The sequence below is a fragment of the Ornithodoros turicata genome, chromosome 2 (genome assembly GCF_037126465.1).
Source record: "Ornithodoros turicata isolate Travis chromosome 2, ASM3712646v1, whole genome shotgun sequence".
Classification (NCBI taxonomy): domain Eukaryota; kingdom Metazoa; phylum Arthropoda; class Arachnida; order Ixodida; family Argasidae; genus Ornithodoros; species Ornithodoros turicata.
This window is the reverse complement of record NC_088202.1, coordinates 5,996,002-6,020,945: the sequence shown is the minus strand read 5'-3', so window position 1 is coordinate 6,020,945 and position 24,944 is coordinate 5,996,002. Positions and strand designations below refer to the sequence as shown.

Below are 24,944 nucleotides of genomic sequence, written 5' to 3'. Positions count from 1 at the left end.
GGTGCATGTGCCATGACTCAAGGAATCTTCTCACTCCCCATCTTTGTTCACGTGCCAGAGTGGTGACATTGTCGAAATTGAATGTGTGCTGGTTTTTTATCGCATGCTCCACGAGTTCTTGAAAGTGAACATATTCGACACAAGTGTGTCTGGTTGGGTGAGAACTATGATAGTAACGAAAATCTCCAACCAAGTTACAGGACGGGGATACCCGACGTTTCGGAGCCAGTTCGGCTCCTTCCTCAGGGGTGACTGTAGCGACCGTTGGCAGCAGCGTTCTTGCCGTGGTTCGAATTTCGTGATTCGCCGGATTGTTTTTCAGTCACGTGACGGAGGCCGCTGACGTATACGCTGGGTAACGCTCCAACAGATCGGTTAAGGTTTCCAGGTGTGGATTGTATATGCCAGGACACGAGTACTGTGCGGCGATTATCAGCTGGAGGCTTCTTTATCTGAGCTTCGTGTTCTTTCAGTCGTGTGGCCAGCTTTCTTCCTGTTTCACCCACATAATACGTATCGCAACCGTCACAATCTATTCGGTAAACGACACCCGATTGGTACAAATGGGGCACAGAGTCCTTGGGGCGAGAAAGCAACGTGCGTAAAGTATGGCGGGGTTTAAATGCAGTAAAAATGCCAAGTGGCTTGAGTATCCTCCGTACTAATTCAGAGAGTCCGCGTACATATGGGATGCAAATAAAATTGTCACGGGCGGCCCGTTCGTCGTTATTACAAGTGGACTTGGACACTATGTCAGAAACGAAGCGATGGGGGTAATGATTTCTAGAGAGAATGTCACATGTCAAACGCTGAATCAGTACGGAGGATACTCAAGCCACTTGGCATTTTTACTGCATTTAAACCCCGCCATGCTTTACGCACGTTGCTTTCTCGCCCCACGCCGAACGAAATTGTCATCAATCCGTCTTCGAAACCGTTAACCAAAGAGCAGGAGTCACTACTTAGCAAAGGCATGAATTTCGCCCCCACCACCACCAAGATACCCTGCAAAGAAATCATTGCTGAAGTTGAAGATCAACTTCGCTTTGTGAAGAACCCTACCGCGGTCAACCTTGCCAGAAACCGTTTTCTTAACGTCATTTCAAAGAAGTGGGAGGCACCGCCTTCCAATCTGACCGCCGGCGAGAGGAATGCCATGAAGAAACTACAAGCAGATTCGGACATCATTGTGCTCCCTTCAGATAAAGGGAAAAGCACTGTGGTCTTAGACAGAACTGAATATCTGCAAAAAATGCACAACCTTGTTGACGACGAGTCCCGCTTCACGAAACTTGAATCTGACCCAACAACAAGGTAGGAACGAGCCCTGGTCAAACTTCTTCGCAAATTAAAGGACATCGGAAGCATTTCGGACCCTGTTTACAAGCGCCTTTTCTCATCAGACGGACATATACCCAGAGGCTATGGTTTACCAAAAGTGCACAAGCCTGGTGTCCCTCTTCGCCCCATAGTGTCCTTTGTTGGAGCACCTACGTATCAACTGTCAAAATTCCTCACTGAGCTCCTGTTTCCCATCATGAACAAGAACGGACATTCGGCGAAAAACTCTCGTGAATTCTGCTCGTCTGTGCTAGACTTGGTGATCGAACCTGATGAAGTGATGATATCTTTTGATGTTGTCTCTTTGTTTACAAATGTGCCTGTCACACTCGCCATTGACGTCGCGACCAGCCGTCTTTCTAACGATGCTTCCTTCCCTGATCGTACTGCGCTTTCTGTATCGGAAATAAGGTCACTTCTTTCATTTTGTCTTGATGAAACGTATTTTAAGTTTGACAACCAGTTTTACAAGCAAATAGAAGGCTGCCCGATGGGGAGCCCTGTTTCTGTTCCCATTGCAAATCTAGTTATGGAATTCATCGAAGATCAAGTGTTAACATCCAACAACATTTCTGTTAAATTTTACAAACGTTATGTTGACGACACGTTTGTTGTTCTAAAACGTGATGATGTCGCTCCTTTCCACGCATCTCGATAGGCCCGTTCATGGTGCATAACCATGAAGTTCTGATGGTTTGGCTTGTATCTCAGGCACGAGAAGTGTTATAAAATTATGGAACATCAAATTGGAGAACATATAATAAACAACGAAACTGCGATACCCAAAATAATAAAATATTATTTCGTTTGTTTTCGCTCATGTTGGATACGGTGTGGCGCTTCGCGCTGCAGTGTTCGATATTTTTGTCTCTTTAACGTGCGAATCCAATCCAATCCGTTCCTCGATAAATGGCGGTAATGTACTGCATCCCGACAAGTGCAGCAGCAAGTACAAACGGTATTTCGACGAACATTCAACTGCCAGTTAGTCGTAACAGCGGCAGGTAGATCTCCGTTGAAGATCTCAACTACGGCATGCTTGGTGGAACTAGAAGGGACAGAGATAAAACGGAAATTCCAGTTCCAATTTGGCAACGCTACGCTCAAGGCGCTCAAGGAAGCAGTTCAACATTGCAGCCTGCTCAGCAAAAACGCATCAGCCACGGATGCCGCGTTCAAGGTATTTTGCAGTCTTGTTGTAATGTCATTTCTGCATGTAAACAGAGAGTAAGAGAACCAAGGCATGATGGACGGCGGTAGCATGTTGCCGGCGTCTACTTTCGGAAAACTGTGCCGATATGCCACGATATCCCCACGTTCAAAGCCTTAAAAATCGCTTCCCGTTAATTACTCCTTTTAGTGTTACCTTTGTGATTAGCTTTTCAAGTTCAGTTACAACCGGACATCTCCAGTTTTGGCATGTGACGCAAGTGAGGTCGGGCACAGTATGTAATTTTATTTTCATTCCGTTTCAGAAATCAGCTACCAGCTGTTAAAGGGAGGCTATCCCGTATACGTGGAATTACAATCATTCACATTCTTAATGCTTCTTCTTCTTCCTTTTTTTTTTGTCTGCTAAAGTCTCAGCTATGCTATTTTTATTTATTTTTATTCCGGACCTAGCTTCTTTTAGGTTATGCGTGGCAAACTGTGATCAGTCAACAGCCTGCCAGGCCATACATACGTCATGCTCGTTACCGTTAATATATGTCGTATTAATATGGTTCGTGCAGGTTGCATGCTCACCCGGGTTTGGCTAATCTATTTGATTTGGCATATTTTCCGGTTTGATGACAATGAATGTGGGAGTGCTATTGATTGATTGACTGATCGTTCACAATCATTCTGTTAAAGTATCAATGTTCTGCTTACAGTTATTCGACAAAGATTTCGATTGTTTTGTTGCCATTGCTGATGAGGACGTAATACCCCAACTGTCAACTGTGCGAATGTGTCCAGGCTCGACACAGCTAAATAACACACAAAAGGTGTTTTTCTGGAAGTGAACAAAAGTGTTTGTCATGTGCTCATTTTTCGTCCAGGACCCAACATTGGAAGACATTACATTAAGTGCCAGTTTGGAGGAACCGGGGCCATCCATGTGCAACACCGCGTCAGAGGAAAGGTAGTGGTAGCTGCCTCATCATCAGAGTTGAAGACATGCAAAGTTTGTTGTAGCTGTTCCTCAATTTTTCTGTATAGGGTGCTCATGCTCATGACCATTATGCTCAAAGGATGTACTGACGTTGCATATCTGAAACCTTGTTTCAGCAATCACGCTGATGACCGTGATGGCAGGGGATATAGCCTTCCAGAATTTGGTGTGCTGCATTCGCGTATTGTTGCTGTGAGCAATGGAGAGCCACTGACATCCTCTCTCGAAGTTAAAATCGTTGAGATGTTATATCAGTCAGTGGTCACCTGCACACTGTGAGCATGATGTTTATCATCAGTTAATCAAATTACGCCTTGCTTTTCTCAACCTCTTGTCACTTTTACTGTTGCACCTACCCATCCCGTCGTTTCTACTTCAAGGTCGTCAACCTTCTACTGGAGCGGTACTCCCAACTAACAGATGCCATCGGCTCTGGCTTTTTAAGTCTCCAACTTGCTCTTTTAAATGTTATTATGAGCTCTGGACACAAAACCAATTGCTGGTATGCTAGTGCAGTGAACCCTTGTTAATAAGACCACTTCCATTCCTGCGGAGTTTGATTTTAAGGTGAATTGTTGTACTAGCAAGGGAGGGGGGTCCTATGTGATCAAACAGTTCACTTAGCAGAACAGAAGCATACACCATGTGATGCTGTATGTTAATTTATTTTGTAACAAAGTTCCAGCACTGAGAGGTCATCTGTGTCCCCTTCCAGCAATGTGCAGTAATCAGGCCTCCTAAATACACAGTGGAATATTAGTGAAGGCCACACGGCCTCCCATCCTTAGGTTCCTCGTAGTCCACAGCCAACTATACAGGGTGTCCCGCATAACATGTCACGAAATTATATTTAAAGAGGGCGATCAAATGAAAGCGATTACTACTTTTCTGCTGCTTGAGTTAGAAAGACATGCTATGTGAAAAGTGGAACGTGTTTCTAATTCAAGCACGAGCAAACTTGCACTCTTGTTTTTCTTTTATTGGTCTAAATAAATATAATTTCGTGACACGTTGAACTCGACACCCTGTAGATGTCAAGCCCACTAGAAGAAAGTGGTGCATAGGCATGGATTTAGGGCAGGGGCAAGTTGTCCTCTCCCTCTTGCTTGATTCTGGACTTCAACATGGGGTTCAATGGACCAATGGACCAAAAACTGGCATTCGCATGGGTTAAAAATGGCAAAGTCTATGTTCGTAAGTCAGAGGGTGAACCTTCTGTATATGTCTGCCATCCCGACGATGTTATCAAGGTATCTGGATAGATACACATGCACGAGCCATACTTTCTGATGTTGACGTTTTTGACTTATGTATGATACGCCTGAAACACTGACTAAGCCACGTAATGCTCTCACGTTCTTTCACCTAAATGTTCGTGCAGCGTACAATAAATCCGATGATCTTATAGCATTGTTCCAATCCATGAAATTTTCCTTAGATGTAATCATGTTCTCTGAAACGTGGTTTGATGATAATCATGTATTTGTTGTACCAGGATATCAGAATATTTGTCTGAGTAGGAGCAATAGAAAAGGAGGTGGCTTAGCTTTGCAGATGACGGGAAGTCTTCTTTATGAACAAATAGATGAGTTCTCTTTTATTTCACAAGACGTAGAAATGTTATGTGTAAAAAATGACTCCCGCATTTTTGTTGTCGTATACCGTCCTCCTTCAGGAAATGTTCCCATCTTTCTTAACCTGATAGATAAGTTACTTGATTTTGCATCTGAAAACAGGTACACGCTCTACATGAGTGGAGACATAAACATAGACCTACTCAGTAATTCCACTGCGGCTATTGAACTATGTTTGCCCCTTGACGCCTCCGGGTTTGTGAATGTGATAAGAGTTCCGACAAGAATCACTGTTTGTACATCCACACTGATTGATGTCTTCATTACTAACAAGAACGAATCTGATATAGTTGCTGGTGCCCTCTCATGCGACATTAGTGACCATCTTCCGATTTATGCATTTGTTGCGCCCGCGTACAGACGCAGGGAGATGCCTGTTTACTACACTTCACAATTAATTACTGCCGAATCGCTTGGGAAATTTCGAAATGATATCCAGAGCGTCGACTGGTCTTTCGTCACCACGAAGCAATGTGTGAACGAAGCCTATGACGAATTCCTCTGCCTGTTTAAACGTATTTATGATGCTAACTTTCCAGTTAGGGCTAAAAAAATAAACCGCCGCGTACGCAAACCCTGGGTGACCCCAGCATTACTGAAACTTATTGCAGAAAAAAATAAACTCTATCATGATTTTCTTAGTTCTAGGGACAGCAATGTCTTTAAAACTTTTAAGAGCTTTCGTAATCGCGTCGCAGCATGCGTCAAACGTGCAAAGGCGATCTATTTCAGGAACTTATTTGCAAATGCACATGACTCAGCAGCTACATGGAAAGCGATAAGAAACATCACAAAAATAGATCGCCGTGAGGTTACTCACGTAAGCGTTGATGGCGTAACCTTAACTGGTGAGAGCCTATGCACAGAATTCAATCAACACTTTGTAAATGTTTCCAGGCAATATTCCGCCCCATCTCTTTCCTGCACAAACTATTACAGAACTACCCCGAGGAATATGGACTCCCTCTTCCTTGAGCCAACGACTGAAAGTGAGGTCTTTACACTATTCATGAATAGTAAAAACAGTAAGGCATCTGATTACGAATCCTTCCAAATTGGTCCTGTTAAATTTGTTATTGACATCCTTGCTCCTGTGCTAACCCACATATACAACCTCTCCCTCTCAACTGGTATCTACCCGCAAAAAATGAAAACATCCAAAGTCATCATTTTACGTAAATCGGGTAAACAACATGATGAGCTTGGGAACTTTAGGCCAATATCAATATTGCCTGTTTTCTCCAAAGTGCTAGAAAAAATATTTCATTCTCGAATAACGAAGTTCTTCTCCATACATAATGTCATTTCAGATTCACAGTTCGGTTTTCGTAAGAAATACTCAACCGAGGCTGCACTTTTATATCAAAAAGAATTAATCATTCAAAATCTTGAAAATAAGTTCTATACATTAGGTATCTACATTGATTTTACAAAGGCCTTTGACCTTCTAGACCATGGCATACTGTTAGAAAAACTCGAACATTGCGGCATACGTGGGGTGGCACTGTCTCTTCTCAGGTCCTACCTGGAAAACAGATACCAATATGTGTATAATAATAACTGTCATTCTGACATGTTACAGCTAATCGCGGGTGTACCCCAGGGTAGTAGCTTAGGGCCGCTTTTATTTAACACGTATGTAAATGACATTACCACAGTCACTGAACTCGGGCAATTTTTCATCTACGCCGATGACACTACCTTATTTTTCTCGGGAAATGTAATTGACGACCTTATTAGGAAGGCGAACAGAGCCCTGGCAGATATCGGCACTTGGTGCGCAAAAAATCGTTTAATCATAAATGCGGCTAAAACAAAGGCGATACTTTACAGGCCGAGAAATAAGCCAGAACACCACTCGCTTAACATTTCCCTGGGAGATGAGGCTATTGAAATAGTCAAAACTGTAAAGATACTGGGAGTGTTTTTCTCCGAACACCTCTCCTGGGATGCCCATGTAAGCTATCTAAAGGGAAAGATAAGCAAAGCGATAGGAATCTTGAGTAGGCACAGATACTTATTACCTAAGTCTGTTAAGTTATTGATATTTAATTCCCTAATCATGTCTCACTTCAACTATTGTCATCTCGTATGGGGCACGACAACACAACAAAACCTAACTACTCTTCTCCTACAGCAAAAACGTGCAATACGGTATATTGCTTGTGTACCAGCTCTTTCGCATACTGCTGACATCTTCCGTAGCCTCCATATCATTAAAATAGACCGTTACTATGACTATCATCTTATCAAAGCCTACCTCACTGCAGTTAGACATGATAACCAGTTAATCTTATCACTGTTCAAACTAAAACAAAATCTTACCAAAAAAACTCGACAGGCGCAGCTTTGGCAAGTGCCTCGATCGCGTACAACCTATGGTGACCAAACTGTATCGTATCATATCTCGTCGCTTCTTAACAAATATACACTGCATGGGCTAGACATACAGAGCTTCTCATTGAAAGATCTGCGATTCTATGTTTGTCACCTGACTTCACCTGCTTAGAGTCTATGGTTTCCATTTGTACTTTGACTCACTTGTTGTTCATGTTGTATTTTCCTGGGTTTCTTTCTTTTTTTTTTTCAATTAATATTTTTTGCTCAAAGTTACATTGCACGAATCATATCATATTGTGTATTGTCGTCACGTGTGTATTGCTTGTATGTACTTTACTGCCGTTGTGCCGAGTATCCTCTTGGGGGTGTGCCCTCGTCAAGCAGCAGTCTTGTTGCTTTTAGGCCATCCCTTGTACATAGCCAGTGCAAGTTACATTCCCATCTCTTGAATAAATTCAATTCAATTCAATTCAATTCAATCCCAGCACTTGCACTTGCCCATAGCCTACCCCCTCAGAAAAGTTCGCCCCTGGCTATGCATTTCCCTTCCAGACTCCATGCTGCCTAACCTGTGCCTACATAGGACACACCAGTTGTCTCCAACAGCGTAACGGCCGTTCCATTGAAGCCTTGGGGCAATCCACATGCATATCCGCCAACGTGATATATGCTATTTTTTGCAGTGGTTACTTTGTGCAAACTTGGGACAGCTTCCTTGGGACAGCAACCTTCGAACAAACCTGTTTCTCGTCACAAGCTTTTGACATGCTAGATGAGACAACCCCAGATTAGACAAGATCAGACATTAGATGAGACAGCCCCAGCTGCTGTATTGGCATAGCAGGATGCAATTCTGACTGTTTCATCGTCTTCACTTCCAGAGCTCGTGGATTGTTGCCCTGCGCAACAAATTTAAGAACGAACGACGAAAAGTACAAAACAATGCGGAAGTAGCGGAACACCGCGTGAAGCTTGGAAGCAGGAGACGATCAGGCAGCACTGAGCAAGCGGAGCTACAGCGGACTAAACGCATGGTACACGTATGCACTGATGTGTTAAACCCTGTAGGGGCCGTCTGGCATCCTAAATTTCTGGGTTCCTCATGGATTTTGAAAATATCCTTTGTTTTGTATATTAATGCACATTGTGGAGTCTTGGAGCTTGGACTTAACACCACACGCACTTAACACCACACAGAACAAAGAAAGTATCGTGGTGTAAAATATATTAATATTAATGTGAAATCAAAGTTACTGCCAATTATTCCGGAACATGTCAAGCAAGGCAAATGAGGAAGGCCGTCTACCGTTCTTTTCCCTATTCATGACAATGGAATATTTCAGGATGTTATTTTGGCATCTGCACTTTTCCGCATGTCGTTTCCCGTGCGCAATTGTGGTGAAGGCATTTAGTAACGAAAGGAAAGTTATGTAGCAAGCGAGCTGGTGGCGACGATCCATGACTTGAAAACCCGAGACGAGGTAGAGGACGATAACACACAAACACAAACACGGTCTCAGACTCAGCTGAGCTGAGTTTGAGACCGTCTTTGTGTTTGTCCTGTCATGGGGCATTTAGTAATTCTTGTATTATCGTAGGTCAACAACATCTGATTTGCACTTTCAGCTATGAAGCATCTTTCATTTGTGATGTCCATGCACATAAGGCACCTGTGCATTCAGCAAGCTCTCGCACTATTCGGAAAAGCATATGGTACATTTAGAGCAACATTCTTGACCCCGACAGGCATATGGTGTTCCAATAAATTTTGGGAAGTGGATACAGAGGTGATATCTTGCAGTGGGGCCAACGGCGTGATGCGGAGTCGTATGGCAGCACCAGTTCAGTTTGGAATTGGGAAACCTGAACTGTCCCTTGAAAAAAAAAAAAAAAAAAAGGCCTGCAGGATTACGTTTTCCCTGTTTTGTTTTGAAAATATTTGAACTATGAGTCTAGTTAATTTCAATCATTCATGACTGTAATCGTCTCTCAAAATCAAATTAAATATTAAGGAAAAGAAACAGTGCTGAACAGACGAGGACACAGAACGAACGGCACGGGCGCTGACTAGCAACTGAATTTTATTTCAACATGAAAAGAAGGATCAGGAAAAACAAAGGGGGCTTGAGGGAGGGGATGGAAGGAAGAGGGAACCGGCTTCCTTCCACCCCCTCCCCCAAGCCCCCTTTGTTTCTCCTGATCCTTCTTTTCATGTTGAAATAAAATTCAGTTGCTATAGTCAGCGCCTGTGCCGTTCGTTCTGTGTCCCCGTCTGTTCAATGGTGTTTCTCTTGTTTCTTCTTAACATGTGCCAGCTCGCCCGAATAGCCGCTGTTACTCAAGTTATGTATTTTGATGTTGCCATGCCTGTGTTTAGTGGTCTGGCCTTCTTAAAATTTCTTGGCTTGGCAGATTTAATCCACCTCTGTCCTGAGCACAGTGATTTGACCAGATCTCTTTATTCCACTTAGGATGTTATTTCCCAAAATACCTGCCTGCCATGCTTACATTTCTGTGCACAAAACTAGGTGATGGTAATACACAGGGTGTGCCATTAGAAACTGACCAGAGCGCTTCAGAAAGAGTTTGACGCACGGAATCCGGAGGCTAAGCTTGTGTATTTGAGTCTTATACAGGTTGTTCAGTATGAGGGTGTCCAGCTTAACGTATCAAAATTTTCAAATAAAAAAACATTTTCCGGAAGGCTACGCAGCAAATGGGACTTAACTGGATAACTTTTGTGGCTGATTTACGTCATTTGGGGAAATTTTCAATTGAGGGAAATTTAATTTCTTGAATTGAACTCTGTAAATTGCCAAGTGAATCCCAGGATGGAAAGTTCTCCTGAGGCTGGGGGACACATAGGGGGCAAACACGCATAGAGCCTCAATGCCTACAAGCTCAAGGGTAGCTCAATTGGTAGAGCATCGGACTGGCAATCCGAAGGTTGCGGGATCGTATCCTGTTCCTGCCTGACCACTCGGCCACTGCCAGCTTTCCAAGTGAACCCCATTCATCACAGAAACAGAAAGCGCTTCTCGAGTTAACTCAAATTCACCATAAAGTATGTTCTCCCCTATACCAGAAGTCACTGAACATAATTAGTAAACGTAGATGAAATTGGCTACTTGGCCCCTCCCATGCTCTCTCGAGCGCAAAAAAGCCAGCTGCGAAAAGAAGCTACGACAGGAGGATGATAAGGTCGCATTTTCTCAGCCTCCTTGTTGTGAGAGGGAAACATCCAATCGCTATCAGAAGGTGGAATGAAGCGTTGCATGACGTTATCGCCATCCATTGAAAGCATGTGTGGCGGCGACATCTTTGTGCTGCAGAGTGGGAGGGTCTATGTAGCAAATTTTGTCTACTTTTACTAATCAATTTGAGTGACTCCTGGTATCGTGTGGAATGTACCTTGTGGTTGATTTGGCTTAACTCAAGAAGCACTCTCTGTTTCTGTGAAAAAAAAAGTTGGGTTTACTGGGACATTTTCAGAGCTCAGCCCAAGAATTAAATTTCCCTCAATCGGAAGCTTATCCAAATTACATCAAGCGTCAGCAAAAGTTGTTCAAAGTCAAACACCGTTTGCTGCATAATTTTCTGGCGAATGTTTTTTTATTAAAATATTTTGACACATTAGGTGGGACACCATGTAGAAAGAAAGTTTGCCCATTATCTATGAGCAAGGCATAGGTTCTTCTCATAGTAATGTAAGGTTGATTCTGGCATCCTCTAGTTTTATCTAACATCCAAAGATGTCCAGTTCAATTGAAAAAAAGTATCACGGGTGAACTTCTTAAAAGCATTTAAGTTTACCAACCCTTCTGATGAGAGATGCAACAGTAACATACTAAGCAAAAAACTAGATGATATTGATACAATGGTTAAAAAGCAAGCGAGCTGGTGGCTAAGATCCATGACGAAAACCCGAGACTGGGAAAAAGACGAAAACAGACGACACAACACAAAGTCTCAAACAGTTTGAGACTTTGTGTTGTGTCGTCTGTTTTCGTCTTTTTTCCAGTCTCGGGTTTTCGTCACAGATGATATTATGTGCCATGGGAACAAAATGTATGATTTAATCGATTTTTTAAACGTTGCTACAACAGGCTTTACAGGTTAGTGCCCAGCACGAAGAGGCTGCATCTTTGGAAAAACACGAGGGAGGACCGAGTGCAACAACAACAACAACAAAAAACCTTGATGAGGCGCAAATCAAGATAGGCTGTAACCCATACAACAAGAAGTGTGGGTCTTGAAACCTTGCCTACGCTGGTAGCTTTGGTGAAGTATCCTTACATCATGCTGTCTGATCGGGTAACATGACTGTTCTGCTGCCTTGCTGCAAAGAGTAGCTCATGTTTCCAACATAACTTCCAGTTCTTCAATGAACTTGAAAATGCCACCGGAAAAGAAGCTCTGCAACCTGTACAGCGTGGTGTTATAGAGGTGATGAACCTTGCACACAGTGGCACGATCCGTACTAGCAGTGCTTTGCTGGAATCGCTGAGGCAAACTCCACATGAAGATACATGTGCCAGGCGAAAAAGACGTAAGTCATAGGAAGACAGCAATTTTGTAGTCCAGATGCAGCACTGCTATGCACCAGTGATAAGAACAGGCTTCTGTGCAAGCTGAAGCTGACTGTGGACGCATCTTTGTCTTGCAGACCTCATTGCTGTGGCTGCTCTACAAATTATGGGCGGATGCCTCCGTGAAAAGAGTGTCCTGTCCTATCTTTTTGTCCAAGAGGTGTAAGTTTCAGTTCCGCTCTTTTGTGTTCAAATTGAATGCAACTCAAATGGTGTGTTTTCTCATATTATGGGCTCTCAGAATTGGACAAAGCGAAATTTATGAACAGCTGAAACGCTCCATGATGTGCCTAGTACTGTTTTTTCCCGTGTAAGACGGATTTAATAAGTAAAGTTACTGCTTTACTCAAACAAATAATGCTGGATGCTGGGTGTTTGAGTTATTGAAAGTTTATTGTAGTAGCAGAGTATTTTGAAATGCCACCGAAATACAGGATTTGTTGTGCTATAGATCAAACGTGTCTCTGTACCTGAATATGACACAGTGGTTCTATGATATTTGCCTAGAAAGCCTGCAAATTATTTTAGTAATGAACACTAGAGCCAAGGGGACAGGGTCAGCTAGCCTCTGATGTGGATTACTGAATGAATCATGTTCGGCTATGTCACAAACAGCAAAACGATCAGTATGCTGAATACGTGCTGGGTAGCGTTACGTGAAGACTAGTCATAGAATGGTCCCATCCAAAGATAGCTTTAGTTCAAAAGGAACGAGGGCACTCAGTCAAGGCATCCAAGGAATGAGCCAAGATAAGACAAGGTGCGTGCTGTAGACTCCCATTGCATCTTAAAGTGTGTTACAGCTGATGCTTTGAGGCATGGGAGCGAAGCTCAGTTGCGCAACAGCGATGCCCAGGTGTGTACCAAAACGTGTGTCGAACAGAAACCTAACCGATCGTTTTTGCCACCTTAGAGCTGACATACTGTTCGACACAGCAGGACATACAGTTCGGAGCTTTCCTTTTTTTTTTTCTTGTTGTCCGTCTTGACGTGAATATTTTTCAGGGACAAAGATTCCATACTTCCTGATGTGTAATCACGGCTTTTACATCTTGGAGCCGAACCCAAACTGAACCCCCCAAAATTTGGTTTGCATCCTGGTACCAACCTAGAAATCAGGGAATAGCCGGAATTCTGAGCAGACTGGAAAAGTCAGCATGATGAAGGAAACTGAAAATGCCCTTGAACTTGGGGAAAATTGCCAGTGGTGGCTTGTAGTCAACATACACTCCAGTGTTGGCCTGCGGTGTCTAGTCCACTTTTCTTTGATGTTTCCTGTAGACACAACTTTAAATTTTGGAGAGGCAACAACAGTTAAAACTAACAAATTTGTGCACATCATTCAAGACTAGTTGACACCATTGATGTGTGCTTGGCAGTGAGGGAATTTTATTGAAATGTCAAAGAAAATCTGGAAGAGTCACACAATTGAACCGGCGCAGTTCGGTAGACACCTTGGGTGCCAGGGATGTCTGTCGCAGATTCAAGATCCATCTGTCGCAGGTGTGAAGGATGTCAGTTTTACAGCTTTCTATTGTGTTGCCTAGAATTTCTCACAGGATGATGCATACCAAAGAGCAAGATACAAAAATAGAGGAAACAGACAAAATATATTTTTTTGTGGTGCCTAGGGTTATTTGACTATTCATGAGATGGCTATTTAACCCAAATACTAATTGTGAGTAGTCATTGTAGGCATTGTTACTTTGTGCAAATATCAAATGCTATGGACATTAGCACAGCTCTCTGTTTTATGCTTGTGTAAGGAGGTATTGTTAACACTACCCGTTTTCTGCGGCGGTAAATCTTCGGTAAATTCCGTGCCATGAATTCCTAAATTCTGCAGTTATCTGCGGCAAAAGCAAGAACGTGTGCTTGTTCAAGCATTCCTCCTCCTTTAACAGTAATATTTCCCTGACGAAACATGCGCCAGAAGGCTAAATGGTGCACTTTGAGTTACAGCAGGATGAGCGTAAATAAGTCACGGACTGACTGAGCAATTTAACTCCACGCTTCATGACTGCTAGCCAGTATCATGCACCAAAATAATAACAAAAAAATACAGCTGAGCAATTGCTAGTAAAGTATGAGTTGACCAGCTGTAAGTCGTTCTGTAGAGTAGGGTTCCCACAACGCTTGCATTCACACTGCTTGTGCGCTGACTCTGTGTCTGGTGAACATTGCCAGTATCGAAAGATGGAGATCGACTGGGTGTAACAGCGGCAGTGGTTGGAACGGGACTTGCTCTGGAACCGGCAAGCTCGTCACAACCTGAACTGCAGGGGACTACATTATCTACCTCAGCTGAATCAGGAAATGACGAATTTGAAGGACGAATTTCGCTTGTGCTCGAAGCGAAACAAGCATTCCGACCGGCATCACTTACAGTTTGAGGAACAACACTACCACCAAAGGTTGAGCCTACAACGGTATCTGCGCGATGTGGAGTCGTCGAAGTGCAACGATCACTCGGAACAGCACGGCTGGAGCATCCTGCATTACCAAAATCTCTCAAATCCGCAGGTTCCGTCACATGCCTGCCTCTACCACGTAAATTCGCAAAGTCCTTCTTCTTACGTTTCCGTTGTCCGTAGACGTGACTTCGAGCCATAATGGGTAAATATGATGAACACGCAGAAAACACAGAAGGACAGAGAGCAAATGAACAGGACAAGAAAGTGAAAAAAAAAACGCGTAACTTAGCCACGAATTGGTCACTTCAGGACGAACCGAAACCACGGACGACGATCAGCTGCTGCGCAATACGCGGATGTTTACAAGCGGACTACGTTCGGGCGCTACGAGCGGACGGCGCCATCTTCCGGAATCAGTGGTAAACGCCTTGGATGCATGCCTGTACTCACTTTTAATTCTTTTTCGGAAAAACAGAATGCTAAGAACGCACAAAAAAGCGCGTCCTTTGAATCCTGAAACATGTCCCCGGTTAACCTCAGAAGCGGATTGTTTTTATTTGCTTTCATTCATTTATTTGGATTTTTTGAAGCTGGGTAGCGACAAAATTCGTTTCTGTTTCTTTTTTAAAAAAATTACAACGCTGGAGCGATATTTCAGTTCCCAGAGTTAAGAGATCTTGACGTCACCTTTCCGATGAAAGTTTCCGCATTCCGATCTGTCTCGTAGTTCAGCCACAAAACCTATGCAAAGTTCACATAGAAAACAGAGGGGTGAGGTTTTCTTTTCTTTTTTTTTTTGTAGGTTCTATAAAGCGGAAGAACTGTTTCGCATTCCGACATTTGCGATCAGGTCCAAAACACTGAAAAGGCTGTGCAATTTGAGGTAAAACCGCAGTAAAACAGCAACAGCAGCAACGCGGAATCACGATAGTGAAAGCAGTACCGACAGCCATGATTCCGGTTTCATAAGAGCCGCACTTGCGCATTCTTTCATACCGATTTGGATTATTCCAACCCTGTAAATATTATGCAGTGTACAGCAAACCATGCACACTCGTTTGACAAACTTGTGTTGTGCAAATATATGTATATATATAGAGAGAGACCTTAAAAAGTGCAAATATATTGCATATCGCCACGAATTTATTTTCTCGTGTCGCTAATCCACAAAAAGCCAAGATAATCAAGCTTTTGTTCCTCCCTCGTGGTGCGCAGTTGTGGTCGCAGGTTGCAGTTGTCCAGCGTCCAGCTACAGGTGTACGTCCTTGCTTGTGTTTGGCTTCGTGCCGCCGCTCAACCTGTTGATTTGCATTTAGCTAGCTGCTTTGAACACGCTGCACCAAGAATGTCTCACATTCTTGTAAAATGGGTATCAGCTGAGGCATGGGAAGTCTATTCCACAAGAAGATCCATGGTGGACGTAGCCACTGCATCCCCCATAATGAATGAACCCACGCTGGTGGAGACATATATTGGACGGACGTTCGAGATTCTGTGGAAAACAGGGGAGGAGCCAGCGAAGGCTTATTTGGTGCAGGCAGGTAAGTGATGGCGCTTCCACAATCTTGTTAGATTGTAACGGGGTTTCTGGTTATGTTAACTGGGTTTGAGACCCGTCCGTCTTGGAATGATCATGTCACTTTATTTCCCCTCTGCTATTAGTGGGGTGTTTTGCCGTACTGTAGACGTAGACGTTTGAGGAGTTGTAAAAGCTTAATTGGCGTCATATTGAATTTACAGGCAATCCTGCTAAGCGTGAAAGGAAAAGACACAAGCTTGTGCCTCCCGTAACGGCAACTTTGACTGTCATAATGATATAAACAATATCATCCGGATCCTCTTCGTGTGACAGGTTTCGACTGTAGTCATCCTGTTGTCAAGCCACGTCTCTTGGTTTTCCTCGCTTTGTCTTCCCTTGAAATCTTTTTGCCCTTTCCTGGAAGCAATCCTGGGAACGCACGTGCTGTCTGGCTACCTTGTTGAGAACTTCAAGGACGCAGTGTAGTGATATAACATGCTTCAAGTGACTAACGTACCTTTTAGTGCCAGTTGCTAAGGGTGCTTCTAGTCGGTTTGGCAGGATACGACATTGGATGGTGGACGGTCAGTGTAGCTTCATATTTGTTCATGTTTGGTGATACATTCACATCAGACAATTATTTTCGCATTTACGGGTGACTCCATCTTGAGGAAGGCTGGGTGAGTGACGACAGAGAAAAACAAATACTACACAGCGGATCAAGCGACCCATCGACCAGGATTCCTCAACATGAGATTTCTCCACCAGTTCGCCTGCGTCTACGTCATAATATCTACGGCTACGAATGACGACGTAGGTAACCTAGAACGAGACCTCACAACCGTGAGTGAACTAGCCCCTCCAGGTGTCTTCCGCACAAGAACTTACATGAGCCAGTTTATTTTAACGTTTGCGCGTCATATTAATATAAAATATAGTCTTCACAATGTCAGTAACAATGTGGAATGTTCAGGTTCATGGAACACACTGCATGCCGCCGAACCGCTCACGGAAGCGCGCTCGGGAGTAAAGGAGCAGGAATCCAGAGATTCCCTTTCACAGGAACAAAACAGACTGGGCTGCACTATCTTAAAACCTTCTATCTAATGATAATGTAACCTGTCCATTCAACACCCTCCCGCCCTCATTCTGTTTCATTTTCCACAGAGAAACCTAAACGATGGCGATGGTACAGTGCGTGAGATGATGTCAGTGCTCATCAGCACAGACACAGTATTTTCTGAAAAACTGCGCATCGTTCTTGGAACACGTTTTCTGTTTTTGTTTTCTCAGTACTTTGGGAAGGCAGCTTACTTATTTCTCCTTGTACGACAATGTGCTTTAAATATTGTATACAAACCGGTCGTGCCTTTTCAATGCGTCTATTCGTGACATTGTCGAAGATTAACGCCGCGAGCGACAGGATTTGCATTTGAGGCCGCCCGCACACAACGATATACTTGCTGTAATTTCAAGTGTTGTGCGAATAGGTCAACCGCAAGGCATTGTAGCACTAGAGCGATAGCAGGGCATCCGGCAGTTCTTGCTATACTTAGAATTGCCGTATGATATCGCACTTCCTATGTAATTGACGCCCGGTGGCTGCCTATGAGACTAAACGTCTAGTCGCTACACGAAGATGAAAACGACTTTGGTTACGCTCACCGCTGCCTTCTCGATGTGGGTTCTCCACGCTAAGGCTCAACGTTGTCCTGACGACCAGTTTTTCTGTGGTTCGACTGGGACGTGTTTACCTCGAACAGCCGTACCTAACGCAGTGCTCGAGTGCAGCAGTGGATCCAACGAAGACCGCTGCGACAACTGTCCTGATGGGTTTCCCTGCAAAAACGGAGAAAGCGTAGAGAAAGGATTGACTTGCGATGAGAAGTTCCACTGCTCTGATGCTCAAGACCAGCTGAAAGACTGCCTAGAGCCCAAATGTGACGAAGATGAGTTTTTGTGCGAGCCAATGAGAAAATGTTTGCCAAAAGAGTTCGTCTGCGATTTTCGTGTGGACTGTCCCGATGAATCCGACGAAGTCGACTGCGAAACTCGTCCGTGCTATGGCTTCAAGTGCAGGAACTACAAGTGCGTAGCGAACCTGTTCAAGTGCGATGGCGAGGACGACTGTGGAGACCAATCAGATGAAGAGAACTGTGATGGAGACAGATGTGGTGAGGAGCAGTTTATGTGCGCAAACCGGGATTGCGTTAACGCAGCTTATAGGTGCGATGGTGACAGTGACTGCAATGATGAATCAGACGAGGAAGGTTGCCCGCTTCCAGAGTGCGACGATGAGAGATTGCTATGCAAACCCACGAGGGGCTGCCTCTACCACAAAGATATTTGTGACTTCAAGCAAGACTGTCCCGACGGGTCTGACGAAGAGAACTGCGAACATTACGACTGTGGCGCTGACAGCTTCAAGTGTGCCAATTACAAGTGCATCCGGTTTGCATTCAAATGCGATGGTGAAGATGATTGTGGAGATGGTTCTGACGAGAGGGGCTGCTCCCTTCCAGATTGCTCGGAAGCACAATTGCTTTGCGAACCTCGAAATAAATGTTTAGACAAATATGAAGTTTGTGACCTCCAAGAAGACTGCCCCGATGGTTCTGATGAACTTGACTGCGAGAACTACGAGTGCGATGGATTCAAGTGTAACAATAATATGTGCATCAGACATGATTATATCTGTGATGGAGTAGATGACTGCGGTGATCGTTCAGATGAGACAGGATGTTCACACTAAGTTGATTGAGCTGATTGTTCGCCAAAGGTGTCGTGGTAATTGAGAAAATGAGGGAAATGATTTCGTGGAACAGAATTTGTGCAACTTTTATTTGTCATAGCCACATTTGCTCTGGGTAAAAATACCCGACTTTTTCATTAAAATCAACTGGAATGCTTTCCTCGTTGATTTTTTTTCGCGATTCTTTAAATTGTCGTTGGATGACTACGAACTCCCAGCAATTCAAAAGATCAATGCAACATATTACGCTCATATTATACATGACAGAAGCTTTCAGATGACAAACCAAATCAACAGGATGGTAATGAATTCGATTAAGTTTGTAGCGAGCGATACGCAAAGAGCAACGTTAGCTGGCGAAACAAATAGCTTCACTGACGGAGTTCTCCGCGCAGTCGAAGAAGGAAACGTCGAACAGATTACATAGTCGAACGTGTAATAGAGCACTTATAAATTGTTCGATTCTGAGAACGTTTTTAAATTTTCCGTTAGCACCGCGAATCTACTGCGGCATTGAACAATGCGGACACTTATACTCCTGTTAGACTGGCAGCCTTCAACTCGATGAAATCAGTTGCCTTGAAAAACGCGCGTAGCCCCAGCAAGCGCGTTTTGTGTTAAACCGTCAAGCAGCATTGGACGCAATGCCCTTTGGGAAGTTCACACATTTCACGCTTACTTGCACGACGCGCGTCTTTGAAGGCAGTTGCTTTCAGCGGTCGTGTAAGGCTGCCCGTCTAACAGGTGTATTAGACAGATGGAGAGAGCTGGAATGATAGAAGGAATAACTAGGATTTTTTTTAATGTGAAGCTCTGGAAGCATTGCTGATTTTGGAAGGCGAACAGCCCTTATTCAGCATCGCTTTCACTAATGTTGGCGTACCGGTTCGTAATTTTCACCCAATGACACCCCCACAGTTAGGTCGCAGGCAGCTCCTTAAGTTTAACTCGGCTTGAGCAACTTACAGAAACAGAAGTTCCAGAAAAACAAGATCCAGTTTCATAGATGTCGTTCACTACAACATAGCAAATGTGCTGAGGGTATGGCAGGTGAATGGATAGAGGCCTTGAGTCGGGGTTTTCGTCAAGCCCGAGTTGATGCGTTAAAACAACTCCGGGACGTTCTCACGTTTATGGTCATGAAGTGTGGGCGATTTCACTGAATGTTCATGTATCAAACCTGGGTGTGTAAACATTCTAGCTCACCGAAGTTCGGGGTTGCAAAGTGTCCCTGCAGCGAAAACCTTTCTAACTGTACCCAACTTTAAGCCTTTCTGTACGTCCACCCAAGGTAAGTCGTCCCCCGTCGGCAAACAAAAACAGAAAGGAAAAATGCAAACCATTGGGAAAAAATGTCGCCTTTCCTTTTCTCGAAAGGCTGTTAAGGTCACCATCCAAAAGAACATCACTGAAGTCAAGAAGACGAGATCTCGTACCAGCAATTGCACAGAGTATTGCCCCTGGCGATGAAACTCCCCAATCGTCATCATCAAATAAAGTTGTTGTTGATGAGGTCTAGAGACATACGTGAAGTATACATCGGAAGCAGACTGCAGCTATACTTTAAATCATGTGACGGACACGTGCCAGTTCAAAAAGTTCCCTCAAAAAGTGCAGCCGGTACACGGCCGTAGCCGTCTGCAGACAGCCGTAACAGTTTTCAACACAGCAAGCACAGCGCTCCCATCGACAAATTTCAGTAGGTGCTAAGCCGTCACATTTCCATGCAACGCTTGTGTGACTCTTGGATCCCGCTTAAAAATATGTGTGCCTCATGAGCTATCTACTCGTGTGCCCGCTGAATATGTGTGCCTCTGTTGGAGTGAATATGTTGCTCCGCCGGTGAGGAGTGACATGACATCGCGTATACTTCTTTAGTGCTTTCCCAGCTTTCACGCGTCACGCCCGTTATCAGCGTTGCAACCCCGCTGTTGACGGGTGCGCCCCGTTACCCACTCTTAACAATACAACATTTCAAACCCACGCTAAGAAAACCACCCTTCAAAATCCATTCCTTTGAAATCCACGCTGTCAAAACAAATCACATTGGGTCTATGCTCTCCATTCTTGAGCATAATTGTTTCACGTGAGAAAGTCAGTGTTTGAGAAGGTCACACTCCAGAATAACGAGTCTTCATGCAATTTTGTGTCATATTCAGCATGTATCTCTCAATTATTTTAATGAAGTTATGGTCGCAAATAACTACGCGTATGAATGCAAGAAAAACAACGCTTCTGCGGTTCGGCTACCATTAGGAACGGGGCTGTCTGAGAAAGTGAAGTAAGGAAGGAGCGGTACGGCGTTGCGGATGTGCTGCATAAAAGGGATAATCAGTGCGAGCTCTTAAAAAGCATATGTTTCTTCTGCCGCTTTCGTCAGGTATTCCTCAGACGTGTAACGAATTGGTGTCCTAACTCGCGTGCAAGTGCGGTGAAGTCATGAAGGAAATCACGGGTGGAGTTCAGGGAATCCCGTAGTAAAAAATTCCCAGGGTATAGGCAACGTATAGAACAGAACACAAAACTGAGCTGTGTCAATCATTTATCACGACGGTAATCTTGTAACTTGTCCCTTGTCCCTTGCTTCCCTCTGTCTCTGCCTACGAACGACTATTTAACATTGCATTGTGGGAACACACTTCCGAGAATGTTATCTTTTGATAAGAGCCGCGACAAGTGCTTCCAAGGTAAAACTGTGTCATAACCCCGCTCCGACGCTGCCTTTGTCATACCGGAGGAGTCACTATCATGTGGGTTCCGCCTGTCACATCGCACTTCGTCGACTTCTGCGGAGCTGTATGCCATCTTGTTATCTCTAAAGTCTGTCTCGAAATACCCTCCCCGCTCCTGGGTGGTATACACTGACTCAAAACCAGCCCTGCAATGTGTAGGAACCATGGGCATCCGCGGCTCCTTGGCCCCGGTGGTAGTTAGTATCCTGACGGCGCTCAAGGTTCTCGGCGAACAGGGACACCGGGTGACCCTACAGTGGGTCCCCGGCCACACCGGCATTCAGGGCAACGAAGAGGCAGATTTGGCGGCTGCTGCGGCCCACTGTATCTCCAGAGCCGTGCCCATTATCCTCTCCAACGGAGATAGGCGCTCCTACTTGTCTGCGTTGGTGTCACCCTTGGCCCGCCAGCAGTGGCTCCATCACTCAATGGTCGCTCCTCCATGCAGTGGACCCGTCATTATCATTTAGGATGCAAGGTGGCTTCCCTCGCAGCTTTACGACACTCCTGCGGCGTCTACAACTCAGCGTCGCCTTCACCCCTGTGTTCCGTCTTAAGCTGGGTTACAGTAACACGGCGCTGTGCCTAGCTTGCCGCACCCCAGCTACGATCCTCCATATCATCGAGGACTTTGAGCGGTACACGTGTGAACGCCGGGTACTTCAACGCCAACTTGAACTCCTCGACCATAGACCATTCAGCCTGTCCAAAGTACTTGGCCCATGGAGCTCCCCTGCGCATCAGTGCCGGGCTCTTCGCTCCCTTTTTGCTTTCATGCAAGCCACTGGACTCCTCGAAGAGCTCTAAACAGAACTCTGACCTGTCGGCGCTTCACTCTCACCATAATTCATCCTCTCATATTAACCACTGTGAAGTGGGGTAGGGTTCTGCGGCTACCACGGGGACACATCCCATGTCATCATCACTTCTTCATTTATTGTTGTTGTTGTTGTGTCATAACGTAAAAACGTCATAAGAGGGAGGGGTTAAATTATATAACAGTGAAAGCTAGCAACACGACTGCTACTAGTCATGTAGAAAGCAGATTTCCTTGTCCAACAAATGAATTGATGGTAGGGCCAACAAATAATAGGATAATAATAAGATAGGAACACAAATGGCTAATAAATATGCAACAGAATCTAGTGCAAGAGGATAAATACTCAGAATGATGTACTACTTTTTCTGAATTAGTTGCAATTACTCTGTAGCTACATAGGCAGCAATTAAATTGGTACTTACAACTGCCAATCATTGGGTATTACGAATATGCATTGACTGAGACATTAACCACTGAAGCTCGTACCCCAAGTCCTCCACCCGTCAGCAATAATCTATCACATTTCCCAGAATATAGTTTTAGTGCATCGTTCGGTACCTGTTACACACGCAAAGGCGATAGCATACGATGCACTAATACTCACAAATATGTAGATGTTCTTATGCGTCAGCCTTTGCCCAGAGCTTTTTGCCACCCCAGCGTTCAGTCAGAAATCTCTACAGCACCTATTATCTGTACTAGAGCAGCAAGAATGCTGAAACTTAACAGGAAACAGTTCAATTCATTTTATTTCCCATTTATTGTAACACTTGTAACACGTAAGTAACACGACAACTTAAGAAAGAAGACCTGCAGCATTGTCGTAAGTTTTGTCAACACCTTTCACTGTCTGACCAGCAAGGACCCGGAGGACAATTTGAGCTCTGAAGGATGAGCCCCCACAAAAGAATCCTCTCGCGGCATTGGCTATCGTTAAGGGTGTAGACGAAAACACGATAACGACTGGGAGGTACCCGGGTTCGAATCCCGGTGCCGGCTGTGCTGTCTGGGGTTTTTCCTGGGTTTTCCTCAGACGCTCTCAGACATATGTCGGCAGAGTTCCCTTAGAAGTCGGCTCAGGACGCACATTCCCCCAGGGCGTCAGTCGTGACGTTGCCCACATACGTGAGGCCGACAACGGCAAGCCCTTTCACCATCACCACCACCACCACGCTAGCGACAGATTTCTCCATCGTACTAACGACGACTGCGGTACACAGCAGTTTTGTACAGAGCTTGAGCCATAATTGACCAAGACTGGCCCCGTCCACCGGGTGTTATGGACAGCGACTTCACTCTAATCGAGCTGAAGACGGCGTTGAAACTTGTGAATGTGGGCTCATCCCCGGGACCTGATAACATCACATAAGCCGCACTGCGAAACCTTGACGGCCGGTCACTCCAAGTTCTCCTTCATGTTTATAATACATCTTGGCAACAGGGATCCCTACCATCTACCTGCAAGGAGGCGTTAGTTGTTCCCATCCTCAAACCAGGCAAACCCCCAAATGCCGTATCCTCTTTTCGCCCTGTGACACTGACAAGCCGTGTGGGAAAACTGGTGGAGAGGATGGTTTTCATCGTCTCGACTGGTGGCTCCATAAGCAAGGTGTGTTCCCTCACGAAATGGCAGGCTTTCCTCGCCATCGAAGCTCCATGGATCAAGTTCTCGACCTCGTTTCTACACTCTTAATCTGGTTGCCCCTAACGTTACTCTGAAACGCATCTAACTTGTGAAATACAAGTTATTTGTGATCAATGTAAAGGTTACAGCACATTTAAAGGTTACATGTGGACGTGCGCTGCCCTCTTACAGGTTACTTTGCGAGAGAAACAGTGGCGTTACCCCTAAGGACGGCGCTACGCTTTTGGAGAAGTTACCAGCGTTACTTATAAAAGCGATGTGGTCCGCCGTTTCGCGAAAGGTTCGTACTTATGTTTGCGAAGAAAATCTACTAATTTGCTCAGTGCAAGCATTAATATTTTCCATGCGGATTAAGTTGTTTCATGGTTCAGTAAGGTAACAGTGTGAACTCAAGCGGCAATTGGAGTGGACTTATAGTGCAGTGATTATAAAATATGTGCTCCAAAACAATTTTAAACCGCATAGCTATAGTGATCCACTCGAGGGCTTCATTCAGGGATTCCGCTTGCTAATTATTGCGCCATGTACCTGATGTGTGGAGAAGCTAAAGTCGGCAGGTGGCGGTTGAACGGCAAGTGGCAGTTGGTAACAGCGTGTATCAGAAAAAAGCGGGAAAAGCGTTTCGCTTGCTGTGTGGTACCTCGCCGCTTCGACATCCGTTGCATTGGAAACAACGGAATTCAAAGTCACATAGTAAGTAACCTTCCGTATCTGCTATTAGTTTCCTGCGTAGTTCGCTCTCATGTTAGTGCAATGTTGCATGGGTGAAGCTCGCAGGTGGATACATGATGTGACGGACGGACACAGACATTGGAGGTTTCACACGGGGACGTTGCACGGACGCCGGCTGTGATTGTGATGCATTTATTGGAGACATGGATGAAAATGGACATGCAGTGGAAGTAGCATGCTGTTACTGTCACCATGCACGAGCCAAGCATGCAGCACCGACTGAAACAGATTAGTAACACGAGGAACGTGTATGAGCAGTTAGCTTTATGCA

General features: G+C 44.6%; 3 protein-coding genes across 3 annotated transcripts; all 3 read left to right on the top strand.

Moving 5' to 3' along the window:
• The first annotated feature begins 799 nt into the window (after nt 1-799).
• Nucleotides 800-1,318, top strand: LOC135384275 (uncharacterized). The gene has a single exon (XM_064613486.1). The coding sequence runs from the start codon at nt 800-802 to the stop codon at nt 1,316-1,318; it is 519 nt and encodes a 172-aa protein (XP_064469556.1).
• A 942-nt stretch (nt 1,319-2,260) lies between these two features.
• LOC135383039 (uncharacterized) lies at nt 2,261-12,000 on the top strand. Its single transcript, XM_064612680.1, has 5 exons — nt 2,261-2,521; nt 3,384-3,466; nt 8,352-8,504; nt 11,577-11,784; nt 11,848-12,000. Exons 1-4 carry the CDS (start codon nt 2,377-2,379, stop codon nt 11,724-11,726), a joined length of 531 nt encoding a protein of 176 aa, XP_064468750.1. The 5' UTR covers nt 2,261-2,376; the 3' UTR covers nt 11,727-11,784; nt 11,848-12,000.
• Nucleotides 12,001-17,593: 5,593 nt separating this feature from the next.
• Nucleotides 17,594-18,903, top strand: LOC135383038 (low-density lipoprotein receptor-related protein 4-like). The gene has a single exon (XM_064612679.1). It carries the CDS (start codon nt 17,632-17,634, stop codon nt 18,742-18,744), a length of 1,113 nt encoding a protein of 370 aa, XP_064468749.1. The 5' UTR covers nt 17,594-17,631; the 3' UTR covers nt 18,745-18,903.
• Nucleotides 18,904-24,944: the final 6,041 nt, after the last annotated feature.